General features: G+C 38.8%; 1 protein-coding gene across 8 annotated transcripts in view; it reads left to right on the forward strand.

Annotated features, from left to right (window-relative positions):
* Positions 1-218: 218 nt before the first annotated feature.
* The window catches only part of diaph2 (diaphanous related formin 2), a 371,573-nt gene continuing 347,987 nt past the window's right edge, over positions 219-23,804 (forward strand). For 3 of the 8 annotated variants that reach the window (XM_089022097.1, XM_089022082.1, XM_089022114.1), the window contains exons 1-5: positions 290-465; positions 902-1,259; positions 13,749-13,781; positions 15,641-15,817; positions 23,234-23,338. In XM_089022097.1, the coding sequence (XP_088878223.1) occupies positions 1,179-1,259; positions 13,749-13,781; positions 15,641-15,817; positions 23,234-23,338 (396 nt within the window). In that variant the 5' untranslated portion in view covers positions 290-465; positions 902-1,178. The other 5 variants (XM_089022075.1, XM_089022066.1, XM_089022057.1 and 2 more) reach the window with 5 other exon arrangements.

Genomic DNA, 23,804 nt, shown 5'->3' on the forward strand with positions numbered 1-23,804 from the left:
CTGCACGCTTTCCGGTATGACGTCGCCCCATCACATGGCTCCAAACAATTTGAGATCCGTTCTTCTTTGACAGACTGCGATCCACTTGCTATTAAATCTGTTTTGACCCCGACATGTGATGACGCCAGGCCAACCTTTTGACAGCCAATATATTTGACCAATAGTTGTCGGGAATCTTACTCCTTTGCCCAGCCTACCATCCAGTAAAATTAGAGTAGGCGGGGCCTATTGTAGGCCTGGCAATCAAGTTTGCTTGCGACAGTGTTGACCAGGATGGGATACTGTGAGTTATACTGGACACATTACTCTATTCATATTTTTAATACTAGATATTTTTTGTTTGCTGCAGTGATTTCTCGTGCAGTATTGTCAACCAAGCAGTTGACACGATAGTGGTGACGAAGTTTCAAGTACGCTTACGTGGCTCGAGCTACAGCTTTGTAAAGTGTTCCAGAGAGAACAACGGTGATTTTTTTCCGACTATTGTTTCTATTGATATTAATTCCGATCAGTCAGGGTGAGGCCACTGGACGTGTCGTCGTCAACGTTAAAAAACAAATATATCGTCTTTCTAGTCGTTTTGTTTGAAATAGTGTGGTCGTTACTGCGTTATAGCTAACGGAAACGCTTTTAAGTTGGTTTGTTTCATTTATAATAGGAACACATGTCGACGTTATCGGTCATAACACATAAAAATAACAACGACTTGTGTCGAATCATTTGTCGTAGTTTCCAGTGCATTCTGCCCTCACCGAATTTGTGTGTCCATACTTTGAATATTAACCAGACAGACTACTTAGGGAAAGTGGTGTTGCTGGATTTGAATTTCTTTCAAAGTATCTATCCTCCTTTGAAATGCTGTTTAAAGAAATAGATGCATAATGCTTTACTGTCATTTCAGAGAACGGCAAAGATAATTTGGTGCTGAACGGATACCACGCCTCTTCATCTTGAAGGGACACCCCCATCCATTCGGATACTGGTTTTCACAACACTTCCACTTATTTATTGTTTTTTTTCTAACCGAATGGATATGGAAAAAGCTCACCCTGTAAAGTTTTGCCAAGTGACCTGTTGACAAAAGCTTACAAGGGAAGTTTGCCAACTTTAGTTGTTGTCGTGGCCAAGTTCCTGTCAAGTTATTGGAAAAGGAACTGTGTTAAACCTTTGGAGGCAAAATGGATCAAGCCAGCGGTGGGGAAGATCCTAATAAACCGAAGAAGCGGTCCAGCGAGGATGAAGGCAGAAACAAAAAGCTGGTATGTATTGCATGAAAAAGAGTATTGCGAAAGTCACTCATTCAACGTTCCCCATTTTTACACACTGTAGGTTTTCCATACAACCACATTACAACAATTAGAAACATGAACTTGTGCAATAATGTTTTGCAGTTAATGCACTTAGTTATTGATGTACAAGTGAGTGTGAGTGCATTGAATAGATTTGGGAGTTCCTATAAAGTGGGAGTGTTTTATCTTTGTGCTGTGCTTTGCATTTAGTGCGTCATGTGATCATCCTGTCAATTGCTTCCCCCTAAAAGTACTGCAGAGAGCGTTCTTGTTGTGACAGTTGGACATCAGCCTTTTTACCGCTCATGTTCAAAGTAGATTTGGTATTTTTCAACGAATATCTTTGTGGTACAGCAGGAGAGCTTTGTCAACCTTTATAATCAAGTGTTTTGATTTACTCATAGACAGGAGCGTGGGTGTGTCTTTACTTAACTGCAGAGAGTACTGGGTGTTTGGGGGTTACATATTGAAGTAGTTAGTACAGTGGCGCAAGAGGGCCTTCTGGATGAACCACATGACTAAAAAGTGTCGCGTGGCTGCTCATTGACATGTGATTCTTGTGTAAACATAATATGTTATAACTAAAAACGTCCCAAATCTTCAATCAAGTGCTGTCATTTGCAGTTTGTCTTCTTGCTTTTCGCGCGAGGTCATCTAAAACTGCAGTTGATGCATGTAAGCCATGTGAGCAGCTGGATATGCACCCCCCAACACACACAGACATATTGTCAGTAATGTCAATTTTATGACTTTGCTGGTTAAACAATCGTTTCTGTCATTTAGGACTGAGGAAAAAAACATATACAGTGATATCTCAGCTTACGAACTTAATTGGTTCCCAGAAAGTGTCTGTGTAAGTCGAAAGGTTCATCTGCCAAACATTTATTTCCCATAAGAAACCATTAAAATGAGAATAATTCGTATAATAAAGTCGTTCTATTTACCTTTGTGATGGTCGTTGATGTAGTTGCCTCTTGATGATATCCGAGTGAAGTTGCCGTGCTTTCTCGGCGATTCATACCCTCACTCACACTGTACCCTGCTATCTGGTTTTCATTAATCCAAATCAACAGAAGTTTTTCAACCTTCTATTGCCTGACACCGTTGCTTAGACAACACGGAAACACCCTTAGCCACACACGCACCCTTAATAGCTTAAGGATGGTAGCAATGGTAGACTTAGCTTAATGGTACAGAGACGCTAAGTCACACAAACGCACACCTCGTTCGTGTTTTTTGATGATCTCCTTCTGCTCGACCCTAATTTTCTTTAGTGTCTTCTTCGACTTAACACTAGCCTGTGGTGGGGTCTTTTTCGATCCCATAATAGCAAAAGTACTACACTTGATAACAAACCACGTCCGCACTCAAAGAAAGGGAGTGATGAAAACTAGTCCCCCAGTCACCGTGGCGCTGTTCGACCTCGTGGTTTGGTGTTCATCCGCCGAAAACTAGTCCGCCAGCCACCATGGCGGTGTGTGGTTTGGTTCGTCCGCCAAAAATTAGTTCGTCATCCAAGACTATATGCTCGTCAATTTAGTGTTCGTGAGGCGAAAAGTTCGTGAGCTGAAGCGTTCGTAAGTGGAAGTATCACTGTATTTGGCATTCTCACTGAATTGCACTTGCAAAGAGGTCAACATTCTCTGTACCCACCATTACCTCCACGTATTTTCATAGTTATAATGAGCCAGAGTCGACACCACAGACTTCACATGCTTAATTTGAAGTTGAGAATGCGGCTATGGTATTAACTTTTCCCACAACGGGGGCCAAATACCCCGTTGCAAACATCTTGTAGTCACTGGTTGTATTCCAGCAACATTTTAAATGGAAAATGCGACCACAATGACTGCAAGACAGAAAATCAGAGATATAAGTGACATGCCACGTGATCCCACAAGTTATCCTGACAACACAGTTCTGGAATGTCATGACGCCCAATTTTTCAGAGTCTGAATGAGTTCACCCTTCATAATGTTTGTGATTCCTTTGAGGAGTCGCTACTCTTACCAGTGGTTCACTTTTCTCAGCCCTCCAAAGAGAATGAGTGCTCAACGTGCCGACAAATTATTGAAATCTCAGCGGAAGCAATTATTCACCTTTGGGTGGGTCCATGAGCTGTCATGGTTTGTTTATCCCACACGTACTTGCTCGCCAAAGTGCACTTCTAGTGTAGCAATTTCAATTCTGTGAAAGTCTGCACTGCACGCTTTAAGTTGATCTGTCAAATAGTTGTTGGGGATTTCCATTAAATAGTGATTGCATTATATTAACCTAAACACATTTCCAGCACAGATGACTGCGCATGAGGTGCAGTATATGTAACACGTGCATTACCAAAGGCCCTTGGCTGGTTACTTCGACGTGGCAACAGATACAAGATGTAGTAATTTGATTCAACCAAGAAAAAAAATGCAGTCAAGATATGGTTTACGAAATAAAACGATTTTGTCCGATATTCATTGACAGGTGCATTCTCCAACACACATCCAATCACTTTGTAGCTCTGCGCAGCCTTTATAAAACAACAACGAAAACATAGTTAACTTATAACAAAATGAAGGATGAAGGCGACAAGCAAGACTTCTCAAGGTTATTTGGCGCCTTGTTTATGTGACCCCATGCTATTTGTGTGCCTTTTTGTCGCTCCTGTTTCATCAATGTGATTTCACCGTGCCTGTGTGTATATGTGTTTGCGGTATTGTGTGAGTGTTTTTCTTCTAATCTATTCGTGTTGTTTTTTTCCGTCAAAATGGAAATATGGGTTCCCATTATGAAAAATTACCCCAAATGAGTGAACATGATCTCCCATTGGGTAATCTGGCGGAACTGACAAAATATATCTGAGAATTTTTTAAATCCTCTGGCCTGAAATAAGGTCCTCAGATTTACTGATAACCTTCATCATCCTAGTTGATATGAATGAATCTTCTTCACATATTTGAAGAAGATTCATGAATGAATAATGATTTAAAACATACACTTCATCCATCCATTAACCCAGTACCATGTGTGCTATCATAGACACATTCATGTGTGTAAATGCTTACACTAAATCTTGCCATGATGAGCAACAGTTGTCACAAATCCTAAGATGAAAGAAACAGAAAAATAAAATACAGGAAGATAAAAGTACAGTGAGACCTCAACTTACAAACACCTATTTTACAAACTTTTCGTCTTAAGAACGTCAAATTTATGAAAATTAAACCTTATAATAAGCACTATTTTCATAATACACACCCACCACGGCTGGCGGAGTGATCTTCGGCGGAAGCACACGACCGAACAGCGCTCCAGCCGGCGCTACGTTCCACACCCCCTCTCTTTGAATGCACACGTCGACCGCCTACTTGGAGCTTTTTGCTGATAATTTTACTATGATGGGACGGAAAAAAAAAAACACCACAGGCTCGTGTTAAGCCCAAGAAGACACAAAATAAAATCACCGTCGCTGAGAAGAAGGAGATAATTGAAAAACACGAACGAGGTGTGCGTTTGTGTGATTTAGTGGCCGAGCACGGCTATGCTAAGTCAACCATTGCTCCCATTCTCTGGAACAGAGAAGCCATCAAACCTGCGTCTGTTGCAAAAGGTGTTTCCGTGCTCTCAAAGCGACGGTCTCGGGCAATCGAAGAAGTTGAAAAACTTCTGTTAATTTGGATTCACGAAAAGCAGCTATCCGGCGACAGCGTGAATAAAGCTATTTTATGCGAGAAAGCACGGCTACTTCACGCCGATATCGCCATGCGCCAACCTGGACGTTCAGCGCTTATTGAGGATTTTAAAGTCAGTAACGGATGGTTCGAGAACATCTGAGGGCGAGGAGGAGAAGGCAATATTTTTTTTATTTTTTTTGTTCTTTTGACTTCAAGACGGCGCCCCGAGAGTGGCTGCCTTTCCAGCAGCTCATGTATTTTGTTTTTCTACTTTCATTCCTTTCATCACTTTGCTGCTGTGAAATGTAAATTTCTCCACTGTGAGACTAATAAAGGCATATCCAATCCAATCCAATCCAATATTGGCAAAGTGGAATGATGTGCAGGCTTTTACCGAACAGTTCCATCCAGAAAAGCCTGGCTATGACAATCATCAACATGATGAACGATAATGTGATGCCTCAGCTTCGTAAGACCTTACAAGTCAGAAAGCAACAGGTGTCAATTAAGAGGTTTTTAATCAGCAAAAATGATGAGGAGTCTCCAAAGAAAAAAGAAGAGAAGCCACACCAGAGGTTAAGTTACCAACAGTCCTTATGGAAGGTGACTGTCCTTCCATAAGCCATCAACGACCATCAAAAAGGTAAATAAAACTTTATTTTACAGCACAGTTTATCTCTTTAATTACAGCCCTCATGTAATGTGCCTCTCTTTGTGACTTTATGATACAATGCAGTGTATTTCTTTCATTACAATACAATAGCACATTTATTATACATAGAATAAGGTATGTTGTGTGTAGTTTTAAGGCTTATTTAGTTAAAAACTATATTTTATGGAAACCCGGGAACGGATTATTCCCATTTTAATGGTTTCCTATGAGAATTTTTTTTAGATACTCACTTTTCGCCTTAGACACTCTGTCTGGGAACCAATTAAGTTCGTAAGTTGAGGTCTCACTGTAGTAGGAGACCCGACACAGGCGGGGTAGGGATGCCCCTCAGCACAAGTTAAGAGCAGAAAAATCACTATAATGCTCTTGGTAGCTTTTCTTTCTTTGTAATGCTACTGAAGAATTGCAAATTTTGAAAAATAACAAAACAACAAAAAAAACGACTCAAAAGCTCTAATTGCAAGCCTCAATTGCAAATTGTCGACCGCTCATGGCATTTTTTAAGAATGTTGTTTGTTAGATTGGCATTGGCCTTTTGATAGTCTTGTCATTTGTGTAGTAGAAATATAAATAAATAGCGACAAAACATGTTTTACTAGTATGATATTGTGGAAACAAGTTTCAATGGAACATATCTTTGCATTGTTGTTGATGTACAGATGAAGTAAGAAAAATTAAATCTAACCAGAGTCGTCTTTGCCTGAGTCCGAGGCAAACTGGCAGCGACACTGGTGGAGTTTTCATCATAATAAAGTCCAACCAGAGTAGAGAGGAAAAAACCGTATATGTGCATTTTTGTGTCACTCGTCAACAGGAAGATTAAGTCAAAATGGCAACATTTGGTTTTTGTGCCCCAGGAACGTCGATACCTTTCCCAATCAAGAATATCGGAATGACACTGTCCAAGTTTACATTACTTTTTATGGTTTATCATGTAAAAGTTGGATAGGAAAAAAAAGACACGAGAACGAGCGTACCTTTGAAGGAATTTGGGAGAGCAGGTTTGACGGAATGGAATACCAGACCAAAAGATGATGTCACATCGGGCTGCAGGATCGGAGTCATTCCCACGAGTCCACATTCTAGTTGGACTGACTGTTCCCGTGTCACAAAGTAGACCTCAATCCTAGCATGTCTTCTCAGACGAATTAAGTGGAAAATAAGAGAGACAGGAAAACGTTGTGCTCGGATGTTATATTTTGCCATGAAAGAACAGCCAATAAAAAAGAAACTAAAAAGAAATCACAAACCACCCAAAGCTGAAGTGAGTCTGAATGCAAAGTCAAAATTCATTTTACATTGGAATAGTTAAACTGGGCCAGTAGAGAGTAATTAAGGTCATAAAGATTTCACTTAATTTCGAGATCTTGCACATGGGAGACGTGGCTGTCGCAGCGGTGGGCTTTTTTTTGGTTTTGTTTTGGTATTTTGGTAGTCTTTTGCCCACTGTGTGTTTGCATGTTCTCCCCGGTGGGTTTTCTCCAGGTCCTCCGGTTTGCTCCCACATTCCAAAAACACGCATAGCAGGCTGATGGAATTGTCCCTAGGCATGAGTGTGAGCATGCAAATGATTGTTTCTGTGTTCCCTGCAATTGCCTGGCAACACTTTTAGGGTGTCCCCTGCCTCGTGCCCGAAGACGGCTGGATAGGCTCCAGTACTCCCCGCGACCGTCATGGCGTTAAAGCGATCTGGAAAATGGATGGCTGGATGGTAGTTTTATTGACAAAGCACACACACACACACGCACACACACAAAATGTTCGAAACGAACTTCAGGGAAATATCTCCAGTGGACACTGTGTGATCCACAATTTGTTTAGATTTAGAAATGATGGCAATTGAATAGAAATAATTCAATAATTTTGTCAAAATTGTAGAATCTTTAAATCACGCATGGATGCAATCTGTATCGTATCATTCGGTCATTCATTCACAAAGCATTCATGTCAAGTCTATTTTGCTTCTTTGCCACTTTCATTGACATTGTTGATTTCGCAAAAGAGACTTACACATAAATATTATGAATACACCTTCATGAAAATGTTCCTGTTTTTTTTTTCCAATTGACTCATGAAGCTTTTAAGACTGATACATGAGTTTGCGTCAAGCTTCTGAAGGTCATGTTGCCACGGGGGTTAATCCAAAAGACCACACACGTAAAAGCTGATCTTTATTCGTGATACTGTTGTGTACCTTTCCCACACTGCGTTGATTGAATGTAGCCAGTGTTGAGCAGGAATGCGAGGCAGGAAATGCACCACGTGTGAGTGTGTTCATGGCATTCAGGAAGTTGGAGCAAGAGGAAACAGTAAAGAATGCTTTAGTAACTCAGTGGAAGAAACTCCCTCTTTATGTTTGTCTGGATCTCAGGCTCGTTCATGTCCTCGTGTGCGACTCATCGGTTGGATTTAGTTAGTTGTCGACTAAATATGGAGTGAAATGTGCAAAGTTTCTTTTAATCACACAAATAATTACTCAGGGAGTACAAAAGAAGTAATCAGATTACCTTCAGGGTGTAGTCCTCTGCTCAGTCCACTACACAGGCACCTATCACAGCAGACGTCTGGCACCACCACCCCTGTCCATTAGGGATATATGTATAGAACCAGAACTACCAGCACAACTTTAGTTCACTGACTAAGCTTTTCGGATGAGGAGCGAAAGAAGTACAGATGACGGCTGAAGAAACCTTTTCATCGATATAAGTACAAATGTAATTCAAAAACAAGCTTTTTTTCTGGAACATGGCATGTATAGTACATAAATGGTACATTTTTAGTCACAATTTACCATTTCCATATGCATTATAGTTAGATAGATAGAGATAAAAGTACCAGAACAAGCTAAAACAAACACAAAAAAAGCTACATTAAAAAACAACAAATTATTTTGAAAAACTAACTAAAACTTCCATAGACATATATACATCTAATTAAAAATAGTTTGAATTTCAGTGAAATTATTTTTCATTTGTGTCCTTTCATATCATGCTTCAGCTTGATATGAAACATTTATTTATTGTATTTATTATACATGTATTTTGTTATTGCTGTAGTTATCGAGGAACATGTTTCTGCAGCCGTCATCATGACGGTACTTCTGTCAGTACTGTAAGTACATCTGTACTTCTGTACTTCCAGATGACGGCTGAAGAAACCCTTTCCTCAATGGACCACTACTGTACGACTGAGAGCCTTCACAGACGTTTTACTGTGGTTACTCCATACAGAAGGATAAATGTTTGGTGACTTTGACCCTCAACATCTAAATACCCGTACTCCATAACTTGACTCAATGTGAGATTTGCATTGCATGCACTGCTGTGAAATGTAAACCACTGTGAGACTAATAAAGGATACATATTATATGGAGACAAGGAGTCTCCACTTATTGTAGCGAAGCGCCATGCATGTCCACAAGGATGAATGGAACATTGACTTTCAGGGACAGAGATAACCCGAGGGCCTGGCCTGGCCTGTGCAGTCACATGGTCATCATGCTCACTAGAAAGCCATTCAAATGTTGTCTGGGCTGCCTTTTGTGTGCTTCCCCTTACAAATGACTGCTGTTTTAGGACACTGCAAGCAAGCCCAGTTCCTACCCAGAATAATAGAATCGCCTGGCCACTCACTCACTCATGCCCATTTAAAGGCAAAGCACATAGAGATTGAAAATGTTTATTTTAATTTTCTAAGCAAATAAGAGGCTCCAGGATATTTTTAAACGTTAAAAGCTCATGGTGCAGTTTTAATTATTTGTTTTTTTAATCCTTTGCATGCTATCTTGCAGCATTCATTTGCCAAATCTTGCCCACTGCTCCCCCCACAGTACACTATATATACACTGCGTGCTGCCCTGATGAGAATCCTTCATCTTCAATTGCAGTCTGTTCTTCTAAGCGCTGTAACAGTTTCAGACGTTCATTCTCTGACAGTTGTTTCTTTGTGTTTTCTTTTTTTTAAATATTTGTTATTTTTTATGAATATTTATAGTTGAAATAAATACTTTAAAGGACAACCGACGTCACTTTTTTGTTTCTTAACTGACATCAGAAAAATGTTTTATAGCATCTAAAATACCCAAAACACGCAGTATGATATTTTTAGTCAAATGCAAAACACCAATAAAAATGACTTAAAGTGTCCAAAATCTGCAAAAAAATTGAGCTGCGAATTCGGCATTTTCAGTGACGTCACGCCAAGACGTCTGGCATTGCTGGAGAATCAAAACAATGGCTTCAGATTCCGAGAATATGCTTTCTTGTCACATATCCAGTTATGAATATGATTCAAATAGTTCTGAAGAGGAAAGCATACATGTTTGCAATCGATTAAAGAAGTCCTTCCGTGTCATTTTTAGGCATCTGGACTGCAATGTATCGTCCCAGAAAAATGGCGACCAGCTCCCGTGAGGAATGAATCAGCCCGTTTCCACAGGCTGACAAATTCCCTCCATGGAGCTTGGACGCCCTCCTCTGGCGGCTCTTGGGTGCAACACGAGGTGCCCAGACCAAACAAGTACAGAAAAATACATTGATGTGATGGAAGGACTGCTACAATGCGTCTTTTTCGGTCAGGGGCATTCCTCTAGTGTCGTCATGTACGGACTCGTCACCAACTCAAAAACAAGACTTCTTGAATATTCAGCGCGAGTCGTAAAACGTAAAATATAGCTACAGTAAAGTCTCGTTATATCAATATTCTCGGGAGTCGGAAAAAATATCGATATAACCGGACTATCGATATATCCGATCCTGCAGCATGTAAATTTTCTCCTTGCGTTCATAGAAATATTATTGTAATAAGCAGTACTATCGATATAACCGATATCGATATAACGAGACTTTACTTTATATGTGGTGGAATCTTATTAAAATACGCTCAGTAGAAGTCATTTGAAGCCATTTTACAAATTATGGAAACAACTTGTCCGGAGATGTCGGTTGTCCTTTAAATTATCAATAAAAATGCTGAGTTAAGACAGATAAAAGTTAAGGTTTCATTTAAACAGGACAATGCAGCATTCTTTTTAGTCTCGTCGCTTGTATAGATGATTTTTTTTTTGTCCATCAGTGTTCAGACTCAGAAACAATGTAACTGCAATACCTTTTACTGGCTGTATTCATCTTTATTAAGTTCATAGAGTTGCTTGTTCTGTAGCCACAAGGGGACACAAGCCAGTGTCTTCTTGTGCCAGTCCCAAGACCGGATAAATACAGAGGGTTGTGTCAGGAAGGGCAGCTTGGCCAAAACAAACATGCAAATCAAACCTCTGAAGATGGAGGACACTGATTCGCTGTGGTGACCCCTTGAAGGGAAAAGCCGAAAGGAAAGAAGATCTCAGTAATATGTGCAGCACAATTATCCGGAAAATATGCAGTTATAGGTTAATTAAACTAATGGCAATGGAAAGATTGTCTTGGGTAATATGGGTGAAACCTTTGTCATGTTCAAGACAAGTTTGTGTATATTGGATGAAAATAAACCACATTTTCATTCAAATTGTTGTATGTGATGGCATTAATCACGTTTTTGTGTCTATAAGTAATGTCAGTTGTATTTTAATTGAAAAAGTTGTTTTAGAAATAGTGAAATTAACTTGTCTTTAAACGGGCAGTCAGTAGCAAACTGTCAGTGGCGAGTCGGGAAATGTAATTTGGTTCTTGAATAAAACACAATCAGGATCTTAGTATGTTTCTTCTGTCAGGATTAACTGCTTTCGTTTCCTAATCTATTGGTTCAAGAGAGGCAAAAACACGCGCGCGCGTCCAGTTAAATTGGTTGGGAATAACAGTTATTGTGTTCGCTCAGTGCTGTGTAATGTTGCCAATCTTTAACGGAAATTGTTTGCTTTTAAATGTGCATGTAATAGTGCTGTCAGAGATTTGTCACTGTCATGTTCCTTATACTATCAGAAGCAAATACATAAAGGAACATAATATGATTCATTGTGTCACGTGTCCCTACTTGACTCTCTTTCAAAATGATTGTGTTCATTAGAGACAAAGAACTCAATGGCCTATTTCCTTCGAAAGGATGATGGTCTTTTCTGATGAAGCTTTATTACGGTGAAAAAGTTTACTTTATTAATCAAGGGGGCCCCGAGGACATGTAGTCCTGATTGTTAAATTACGTTCCAATGTTGCCAAGATAATGGGCCAAGAAAAGGCCCTATTGTAAAGGCAATTTGGCAACCAGTGGTTTGATTGTTGTTAAATAGATTAGAACATGTTAAAGTACGGCATTTAAATATTAACCCGTTTCTCACAGTTTTATCCTGCGATTGAATGCCGGGGTTAATGTCACAAAAAATGTAGCAATGGTACAAGTTGTCGTTCATCTATGTCACGTTTCTTGACAAGAAGTCGTGCCTGGCAGGCACCATTCTGACATATGATTTGAAGGAGTCTTTTGACTGAATTTATTAATTACATCTGACAGAAAATCAGCACACAAATAAATGCTCGCACTACGTTTGGGTTTGTTGCTATTCCGCATTGGTGTTGACAGAGTATTGTCCTCTGTCAAAACAAATTAATAAGACAATTTCACACATTTTTACAGATAGCGTACACAATCCCGAAGGTCACATGTTTTTATGTCTTTAGCAATTGCACAATAATAAGTTTGGGTAGATTGGCCACTTTTGAACACAAGTTTTTTTTTTGTATTGGCCCCAACATGGCCTTTTTGGGGGATAATGTTTTCAATCTTAACACCAACGGAAAATCTGATCACAAAGCACCGTCACATTGGACTAAAACAGTGTAACATATTTTTTCCCCAAGACCCATTTTGTTTTCTACTCAGGGAACCTCTCCCTCCAATTGGTTGACAAGATTATCAATTGCTTGTGCAGGTCATAATTTTAAGATGTCAACGTCTTAAAATTACCGTGATGTTTCAATTGCCAACACTTGCCTGAAAAACTCAAATTGCGCAAACTGAATATTACTGGGGAGAAAAGCAGCGTGGACAGTAGAATAGGTCACATTCAGGCAGTTGTTTCTTCGTGAATGTATTTGTTCTGCAGGATTTTAGTGGTATTTGAAGTGCTCATTCCATGTTTTTCAGAAAGTCCTACATAGATGGTAGCTAGGTTGACACTGAGAAACAGATTTGGGAACCACTGTTTCGCTGTTCTTCCCTTTAAAAATAATAATATCTATTGTTCGACTGCTTTCTTTCACTGAAAATAGATCACCATATCAGTTTTTCTAATTGGCCGATATTTACTTTTTTAATGATTGACTTCCAGTATGTTATATTTGTAATATATAATATAATATTTTCTGCAATTTAGGCAGTAAACAAATTGGGCCTGAGCACTTGGACCCTTTGCTATTTATTCCTATTGTACTGTTGCAACTCTACAGCATGATGACGTCGAATGTTCTCATTGTCGACATGATTCAAATTCCACCACCGACAAAATAACATGAACACGCAGACAGAGAGAGGTTTGCTGGCATACGTTTGCAATTGCATCTTTGGAAGTGACATTAAAAAAATAAATAACCATCCATTTTGATTTGATTTTCCTGTCGTGTGCCGGGTGTTCCCTTTGCATGTGTGCATGCCAGGGAATATGAACTTTACACTCAGCCATTTGTTCAGAAATCTTTAAACATGTATTTTAATTCCCTACACTTACGCGGTATTATTTTAGATATCATATACAGCTGAATCTCAATAAATTAGAAGAGAAAATATAATTTGAAAAATAAAACTCACATGGGAAATTTGGGCATTTTGTTACTGTAGGCTCAAAACATCAAGATGATACAAAAATAAAACTAATAAAATGTCCTTTTTTACAGTAAACTTTCTATATACTGTATAGTATATGAACTCCTAAAAGTATATAGTATAGTATAGTATAGTAAATATATAGATATTCTGGTTGATTGAGATACACCTGTTTATGATGACAAACCTGTGACATCACTATCTTTATTTTGGGGCTCATCTCCATCACTTTGGGTTTCTTTCAGAGGAATGAAACGTGATACAAGGAAGACACCTCTGTCCGTGTGCATTAAACTCAGACGTGGGGTTCTGTTCACCTCTGGTTGTTTTGTGGTTATGCCCTGTCATTTACATTGTGTCCTCCCTCCCTTCCAACAGAACATACACATAAAAACATTGGCTGATGACATGGTAAGGTGTTGGGTTTTACTTTGGCATGTTCATTTTTTCCCCTTCTCATTATTTTGAAGCATCCTCTTCTAACTGAAATAAGCCGATGGATCAAACATGCATTAGAAGCAAATAGAGAAGCAGTTTTCTAATAGTCACCTGCTAAAAGCTGTCACGGTTTTTCTCATTTCTGCCAGTGAGACAGCTTCTAATTTGTTTGGTCCATTTTGGAATATTTCAGTGAATGTACATAATGCATGTCAAAATCACATTTGTCTGTTTACATATGTCAATTTATTGTGTTGTTTGAGTTGGGAAAAAAGTGAAATATCAGTCAGTAACACATGATGACAAAGTGCCATCATGCTTTTAGACTTCAAAATAAATGAAATCTTCATCATCTCCCTTCTTTTTCATTTTCCCCCTAAACTTTGAGACAGTGCAGTGACATTTTCTATCTATTTGCACATTTGTGATAAATACATTTGATTAAAGAAAAGTTGTGTCGTTTTTTGCAGACTTACATCAGTAACAATATTAACATGAGTGGAAATTCAAATGTATTTTCCACTTGCACATATTGATCTTATTTTTAATTTTTAGTTTGTAGCGTTGCATATAAGAATTTTTTTCCCAAAAAAGACATCATATGCGAAGACTGAAGTTCAAAAGTGAAGTATAAAAAAATAAAACAAAACAACATATTTACAGTTATTCAACCTCCCCCATCTCTCAATTAATTTTAAATAAATTTAAAAAATACTTTCTTATGTTTCTTATTATCTAGATACATTGTATGTATATGTATATGTATATGTGTATGTGTGTGTATGTATGTATGTATGTATGTATATATATATATATATATATATATATATATATATATATATATATATATATATATATATATATATACACACATATATATATACACACATATACATCATACATACATATACATCATACATACATATACATTGTCAGTATCTACCACATTTTATAACATGATTCTGAGATCAGAAGTCGGTTAATAACACATTGCGTTAAAATCAAAGATAAATCAGCCTAGTGTCATATTGCTGCCACTGTCAGAGTTTTAAATGCCCCAAACCAGGGATAGGCAATCCCAGTCCTGGAGATCCACGATCCTGCATGTTTTCAACGATGATAACCTACCTGCTTCCAATGTACAGGTTCAATATCAGGCTTCCACAGAGCTTGCTGATGATCTGATCATTATAAACTGGTGTGTTGCAACAGGGAGCTATGGAAAACATGCAGGATTGGGATTGCTCGCCCCTGCCCCAAACCATACTTTCACTTTGCCATCTTTGTTACTGGTTCAAACAAAAAACATTCAATTGCAAATTGAACAACACATTAAATGTGCATGACATTACTACTTTCGAAAACCATGGTGTATGCTCTTTAATCCAGCATGTGCTCTCTATTTCATTCCATACTGATTTTAACATTCATTGCACGGGGATGCAATTTAACATGTTTTTCTTTGTTTAAACTGTTGTGGAGAATAAATAATTCCAGTCATGATGGAAAGCCAATTGTGTGTCATTATTGTTAACAACCAGGTGGTCACTTGGGTAAGGTGGTAAGTGAAGTGTTTGTGTATTTCATATAGTCTTTGGTTTCTGGACAGACATCTGTCTTACCGTTTTCTCTAATTTAATTGGTTAGATTCCAAAATGTTTTTCAACATCATATTTCACCTCCAATGTGAAGTACCTCAATGTCATATTTTCTTTTGGAAAGACAGTTCTGGAATTTTACACAGCTCCCCATCATTCACCAAATCTGGATTACCTGTGAATGCAGACATGATTGACGTCGAAATGATTTCCCAAATGTTGTTTCTTGTGCAGCGCGACCGCATTACCAGTTTCCGAAAGACAGGAATGAAGAAGGAGAAGCCTCTCATCCAGCACCCAACGGACCCCCTCTCCGCCCTAACCGAACTGCCCATTCCTCAGCCGCTTTTTGACGACCGCTCCATGAACCTCTCAGAAAAGGAGATAATTGACCTCTTTGAGAAGATGATGGTAAGTTTGTTTTTGTGGCATGGATGTGCATCATATTTGATGCTGTCCACGGTCTGTGCAAATTGATGTTCAGTGCCTTAGTGGTTTACAAGTAAAACCCAATGCAGCAATGTTGATGGCTATGATTGGTTATTATGCCATGCTCAGCACAGTCGAGGATTGTTTTCAGAATGCTTTTTTAAGTGAATCATTTCTGATAAATGGGAGGCATTAATGCCACATACAGGATATTGGTCTTGGGCCTGCGTTTTACCTCTCGTGTTTACAGCGTTGGATATACAGTAAAGTCTCTTTATATCGATATCAGTTGTATCGATAGTACTGCTTATTACGATACTATTTCTATGAACGCAAGGAGAAAATTTACATGCCGCAGGATCGGATATATCGATAGTCCGGTTATATCAATATTTTTTCCGACACCCGAGAATATCGATATAACGAGACTTTACTGTATTACCAATATATGTTCCATAAAGTAAGTCTCATACTTACAGAGTATAGTGCATTGGTCAAAGAGAGGTTTGAAACATTTTTGATCACAAGACAAAATTTTCTGGTGTAAATTACCTAGTGTAAAGTTGCTTTAACCGGTATCCGCACATTCACAGATAAAACTCCTGCAAACTGATAAAGATCAAACACATTTTCTTTACCACAATGCATTGTTTTGACCTAAAATAAATTGCATTCGTGTTCAGAACACGATTGCATCTGTACATGTGAGGCTAAAGTGTCCTTGAGAGTTTTGAAAGGCGCTGACACATTAAAATGTTATTGTTATAAAATGTTAGTTTTGTTATTGTAAAATATTATTGTTATAAAATGTTAGTTTTGTTATTGTAAAATATTATTATTATTATTATTATTATTATTATTATTATTATTATTATTGGTATTTTCAGCCATCTGGTGAGCGAATGGTGCTTATAGTTTTTGCTTTTTTTGAATGTTGCTGTGCCGATTACCATTTTGTGTTTGGGAGCCTTTTACCGAGCGAGTTGCTTGTTCTGTAGCCACAAAGGGACATACGTCTTCTTGTGCCGGTCCCAAGCCCGGATAAATACAGAGGGTTGTGTCAGGAAGGGCATCCGACGTAAAAGCTTGGCCAAAACAAACATGCGGATCAAACCTCTAAAGATGGAGGCCACTGATTTGCTGTGGCGACCCCTTGAAGGGAAAAGCCGAAAGGAAAAGAATATTATTATTATTATTATTATTATTATTATTATTATTATTATTATTATTATTATTATTATTATTATATCAATATTTTGTACTTTTAGGGCAAAGAGATTATATTGCCATTCACAATGCGGGGTCAAAGCTCTGTTCTTCTACATCGATACACTAGCTACGCCGTTGTTGCATACTCGGTTGTGTTGTGGATAATACCTCAGTGTGTTTTGTGTCTGTTCTCCCTTCCTGAACAATGGCAAGGTGCTACTCTACATGATCAGTCCTCCTAGTTTTTAATCAGGCTATGGGATAAGTATTTTCTTGCCTGGTTGCTCATCCCTGTCACTCAGTTCACTTCTCAATAACGATGTTTCTGCTCATGGTGGCGTGACATTAAACCAGAGTTTAAATTTGCTTGCTGACAGGTGACACAGAAAGCAGGTTGGAGCACGGGCTGACATTTGACAGACATTGGCACTCCCAAACAAAAAAATGTTCAATAACTGTAATGAATTCTGATCCAAGAGGGATGTTCATTTGTGTACTCTTCAAGCCACCACGCTTCACTCTCCGACTTCAGTGAAATCTCTGACTTGAAAATTGGCAATACATATAAAAAAACGCACAATACATGACATTATGCTGAAGCTCAGAATATGGTTTTTTTGCCTATGTTTAAAAATGTATGTAGCACTTTCCGTTCTTCGCACAAAGAGAAATCAGCAGCTCCTCAGAGACTTACGAAAATCTCATAAGACTTCCGCATATATCATAAAACATCAGCCAAACTTATGAGACTCTGCGATTGTTATGAGACTCCCACACATCTTGTTCAACAACTGCAAATCTGCTATTCCTGCAAGTGTCCCACGTACCTTGAAAGACTTCCATAAGAGTCACAAAGATAATATAAGACGCACACCTCTCTGGTGCAAGTCAAGCTTGAGCTCCCTCTATATATCACCTGAGACTTTCGGAAATCCTAACAAGAGTTTTGGAAATCTAGAGAGACTTCTTCAAATGCTGTGATATTCTGCAAATCCCCTGGCACAAACACAAATCTTGTGACCATGTGTCAAACTTGCTGGTTTTCTTGAAAATCCCGCAAGACATCTGTAAATATTGAGTCCTTGACAGTTCTCACATAACTTGGGAGACTTTTTGAAAAGAGGTTGGCAAATTTTGTTCCACTTCCGCAATTCCTACCACATTTGGTCAATGAGATGTCCTCAAATGTCATGAAATCCCAAAGCCTATGAAACTTCCACATTCCTTCGAAAAATGTACTCACTTACGCCACTCAATGAGGCCTAATAGTATTTTTTGGGAGGGATACAAGTAGAATATAGCTTATGCAACAATACGTCAAAAATAAAAGAGGATATCAACGTACAATGTTGTGTTTATGTGCAGACACAGTAGGTGTTCTAATTTTGTTTCTAGTCTTTTTTTATTTTTATTTTTATTTTACACTTGCATGGCAGGTACAGAGTTATTACAGGTTTTATGATGGTGACCCTGGATGCATCAAAGTTATTGTCATTATTTCAGACATCATTATTTTTAACTGGACAACTACTTTCTAAACCATCTCTGATTGGATTATTGTTGTTCCTCAAAGGTTGCACGGACTAAACTTTTTATCCACATCCATCCCTTTTATGGTGATGCAAACATGTAATTGGTTTGGCCTCCGTCTTTTACAGCTTTTCTGTTATTGTTTGTTTCACCACGCTGCAGCCTTAGCAGCTCAGCAGGCCTCAAAGTGGAGTACCATATTAGTCAGGCTCCCTTCTGCGCATTAATGACCTGGAGAAAGTGAACGTGTTTTTCTTTTTGGGAAAGTGCTTTGCCTCTCACACCATGTGTTCTTCAGGCCTAAATAGCATCCAGCCTAAATTAAAGCTGATTAATGACAGGTCATGAAGGCCTTGTGAGGAAATGACTGAAAAGACCAAAATAGAGGAGCTATCAAAAAAACTTTCTGTGGGAGGTGTAATGACTCTTTCATAAATATAAAAAATACAAGTTATTCCAGGGTAGGCTGAGATGCGTATAAGTCATCCACCACGCCTGCCTTCAAAAGATTGTTGTGTGTGTCGAAAGTTTTTTTCCTGGAGTTGTTCACAGCGGGAAGCCAGAGCCCCTCATCAATATGCACAACATTAAATCCACCGAACGTCTCCGGAGTTGCATCTCACTGAGTTTGGGTGTCAAAACCGCAGCTGACATCAGTTCAAGAGCTTTAAGATAGGAGTAACAAACTGGGGGAACTTTAAAAGTCACTTTCAAAGTCAAACAATCAAGCAGTAACTTACTGGATGCATATGCCAGATAATACCTCAAATTACATTAGGTCTTGGCTCAGTAATAATCTAAAAATGAAAAGACCTTGATGAATGCTGCCACAAAGGGATTCCTCACCAAGTCTACAAGTTCAATGCATTTTTTGTATGTGAACAGCAATGAGGTAAAACCACTGTGAGCCAACAAACAAACTGCCTGGAAAACATAGCCTTTGTGTCACAAGTCCAGTTTGTCAAGATTATTAAAATAGTGCCCCAAATCCATTTACCTTGGATTGGATTGGATTGGATTTGCCTTTATTAGTCTCGCAGTGGAGAAATTTACATTTCACAGCAGCAAATTTATGAAAGAAATGAAAGTAGAAAAGCAAAACACAGGAGCTGATGGAAAGATTAATAATGGAAGATTAATAATAATGGAAGATGATTGAATTTTATCTCGCAGTGGAGAAATGTACATTTCACAGCAGCAAAGTTATGAAAGTTACAAGTTATGAAAAAATATGGCTTATCAATCATTTGGTTGATTGTTCTCAAACCTTGTGTATTTTTACTGATGCTCATCAAATTCAATCTATTGGCCCTGTTAATTTGTCTTTTTTATTTGACCCAAAAATTAAATAGGAAAAAAACATTTGTTTGCATTAAAAATAGGTCACAAAACAATTGGTTATATTTTACATTTTGAGATATTTAATTGATTGGCAGCAACCACTCGATAAGTCAAGTGATTAGCACGCCGACTTCACAGTGCAGAGGTCATGAGTTCAAATCCCGCTGTGGCCTCTCTCTGTGGAGTTGGCATGTTCTCCCTGGGCCCGCGTGGGTATTCTCCGGGTCCTCCGGTTTCCTCTCATATTCCAAAAACATGCATGGCAGGCTGATTGAACACTCCAAATTGACCTTAGGTGTGAAAGCGAACGGTTGTTTGTTTATTTGTACCCTGCGATTGGCTGGCAACTAATTCATGGTGTGCCCGAGGGCTGAGGTAGACTTCAGCACCTCCCGCGACCTTCGTGAGGATAAAGCGGTCTGGAAGATGAATGAATAAATGACTGATCACAGAAGAGCACCAATTCAAAGTATGAACTAGCGTCACAGAAAATATTAGGTTCAAATGTGGAGGTCCGTCAAGATCGTTTTCAGACCACACTCAAATCCGTCTACCACGGTTGTCGTACTGAAGTACGTTTCATCATTGTTCAAGCCCATTTTGTCCATAACAGTATCAAGGAGAGGCTCAGCTACCTCGTTGGCATCACTCCTTTCAAAGAATGCTGCATGCAGGTACTTAAAGGACAACCGACACCACTTTTTTCTTTCCTAACTGACAAACGTTTTATAGCATCTAAAATACCCAAAACATGCAGGATGATATTTTTAGTCAATTGCAAAACACCAATAAAAATGACTTAAAGTGTCCAAAAACTACTTCATATTGAACCCAGAAGTGGCCAGTTTCAGAAGGTCTCGCTGCCTTGTTCGTGATGTCACGCCAAGGCGTCTTGCCTTGCTCGAGAATCAAAACAATGGCTTCAGATTCGGAGAAGACACTTTCTTGTTACTCATCCAGTTATGAAATAGTTCTGAAGTGGAAAGCATAGATCTTTGCAATCAATTAAAGAAGTCTTTCCGGGTCATTTTGAGGCGTCATGATCGATGTGGAGCACCCATAACATGCAGAAGATGGCGCCCAAGCTCTGTTGGAAATGGGCTGATTTGTCTGCTGGGAAGTTGTGTCAGCAAATATCAAATAATAGTATTGGTACAACACACAACGATCCACCATCGCGTTATTTTTGTGTTTTCCTTCTAATTTCGCCATCAACACTATGTTTTAAGACCAAACAAAGTACCGCAAAATGCATTGTGTGTCCCTTCTAGGTCAAGCGCGTTGCTTTCGTGACGTGACGTCAGGAATCGTCACCAACTCAAAAACAAGACTTCCTGAATATTCAGCGCGAGTCTTAAAACATAAAATATAGCTATATGCGGTGGAATCTTTGTAAAATACGCTCAGTACAAGTCATTTGAAGCGATTTTACAAATTATGGACACAACTTGTCCGGAGGCGTCGGTTGTCCTTTAAAAGTCCACTGTGCTGATGGAGCCCATTAGATGTTCTGACATGACAGTATTGTTACTTTGGCATTCTCACTTGTCTATTGACTTTAAAAACCTCTCAGCGTTCAATGCCTTTTTATTGAAGTGTTGCACTATTTTTTTTCTCCTTTAAGTTAGGAGTTGCATGTTTCTGTATCTGGTGACCAAATGGCCAGTTAAAAATATTTTCTGGCCAGATGGAGTTTTTATGTGGCGCTCCACACACTTTGTCAGAATGACATTTCCTAGTTACGAAGATCTGAAATGATCCCACAGCAGTAAAATTCTTTTTAACAACAACTTACTGGAGAGTGCCTTTATTTAAACCTGCATATGAGTCAGACCTCCAAGTTGAGGTTGGGAAATAATTGATTTATTAACTACTGAAAATGAAATGCATTTTTAGACGTACTTTGCTAAATAAGATTCACTTAAAACATGGTTGCATTTAGTTTTGGGGCATGGACCATATTAACCAAAACAATTCAGAGCAAAATCAGTCCTTGACAATGTCTTTACACCATGTTGCTAAACTCTTCCATCTGCATGTAATTCTGCAATATCAGGCAATATTTTGCAAAAAAATGCAGAATTTTCTTCACGTACCAAAAGAGGGCAGCAAGGCTCTGCAAATGTGCCCTGGGTTTCCTGGTGTAGCTTGAACATGTTTTCCTCTCGTTGCTGATACCAAGGCAATTTTTTTTAGCAAGAAAGTGATTCTTCCAAACAACTCATGCCACGATAATCACATGTCATTCTGTCGCTATTAGTCCTGCACTCGGCCTTTGCGCCATCTGCTGATGCCTTTCAAATGAAAGACGTCTTTTGTGATGCAGTTTGAAGGTAGCACAAAGATCGGACCCATAGTATTGCGCACACAAGGCTTATTCAGTTTCATTAGGTTGCCCTTTTTTCACAGAGTTTGTACATTTGCTATAACCTTGAAACATTCGTTTATTCAAGGCCTAATTAATACTGCCATTTTGTCCTCTTCTCTCGCTCTACCTCGGGGTTTGAAAAAAAGACAAGTCTTTTGAGAAATGAAAAGTGTTCGCCTGTGGAAGGACATGATGTGTTTCAAGAGTGGCAGCTGGAATGAAAGCTGTTATTTTGCGTGTGACATTGATGCTTACATTTATAGCACTTAGAGCTAATTTACATTGTGCCCACCGTGGTAAAAGTAGATATATGGTTTTATTATCTTAATGCAACACTGGCACATTTAAAAAAAGGTTAATCTCTTTTTTTGTAAGAGGAATATGGTCACATGGAATACGTACCCAACCAAAATGAAAGTTGATTTCATTCACGTCACAGCTGGTTCATTTTACAGCACATATTTCTTCTTGCTTGTCTCCATCACAGAAATACAGCAATCATTTTGGAACCAAATACGTATCAATTTTCCTTTTACATCGGACCTATAAAAGTAAGAACACAACATAGGTGTTTTTGCACTATGACAGCATCATATAATTGGCTGATCAATAGGTTGAAGAGGCGTTCGGATACTCTGCAGATAGCAACAAGGTCCCGCTTTTATGTTATGGTATTTACATCTCAAGTTGTTGGACAGTTCAGAAGAGAGCACCTTTGGAAAGATAGGCCCTATTTTACCCGTCATTAAAAAGTGTATCTATGGATTAGGTCAGATTGATTGTCAGTAATGATTTCTTCTTTGTCTATATTGTATTACGAGGATGAGCTCGTACATTGGGGAAGATTCTTTGTTAATGTACGTTTTTAAAATTACTCCCCTTAATCTGTTAATATGCTGTCCATTTTGTTCAAATTTCACCCACTGTCTTCCTGCTCATCTTTTGTTTAGGAGGACATGAATCTGAATGAGGAGCGAAAGGCGCCTTTACGCGGGAAGGACTTGAGCACCAAACGGGAGATGGTTGTTCAGTACATCTCAGCCACTGCCAAATCTGTAAGTCAATAAAGTCAAGCGATGTTTTTTCTTCTTTTCTGAACGTGCTTACCCAATGACAATAGTCGATATGCTGAAGTGTGGTGATGATTCTCCTTGTGAATCTCCAGATTGAGTTCAGCCTTGATTCCTTTTCTTTTGCAGTATGGCTCGCTTTCACTTCAGTTGTCTCCACTTTCCACGCTTTGCACTTTTGAATATTCTGATTGCCGTCTGATTTTCCCCACGCTCGCACCCCTCGTAGTTTTGTTCATCATTCTACAACCTCCATCACTGGGTAATAGTAGGCACCCGCTCGTTCACTCACTCAATGCTAGGTGGATGGTCTGTGTTTATCAAGCTGTTCGGTTGCATGCAAGGTTTTTGCTTTTTGGGTTGTTGTGTGCTTGCATGGACGTTTCTCTGTGACACTTTCAGCTATTGTTTGGTAAAAAGGTGCAAATGTATGCAACAGCAATCTTGCAAT

The sequence above is a fragment of the Hippocampus bargibanti genome, linkage group LG02 (assembly GCF_051943395.1).
Source record: "Hippocampus bargibanti isolate YZ-2025 linkage group LG02, ASM5194339v1, whole genome shotgun sequence".
Lineage (NCBI taxonomy): Eukaryota > Metazoa > Chordata > Actinopteri > Syngnathiformes > Syngnathidae > Hippocampus > Hippocampus bargibanti.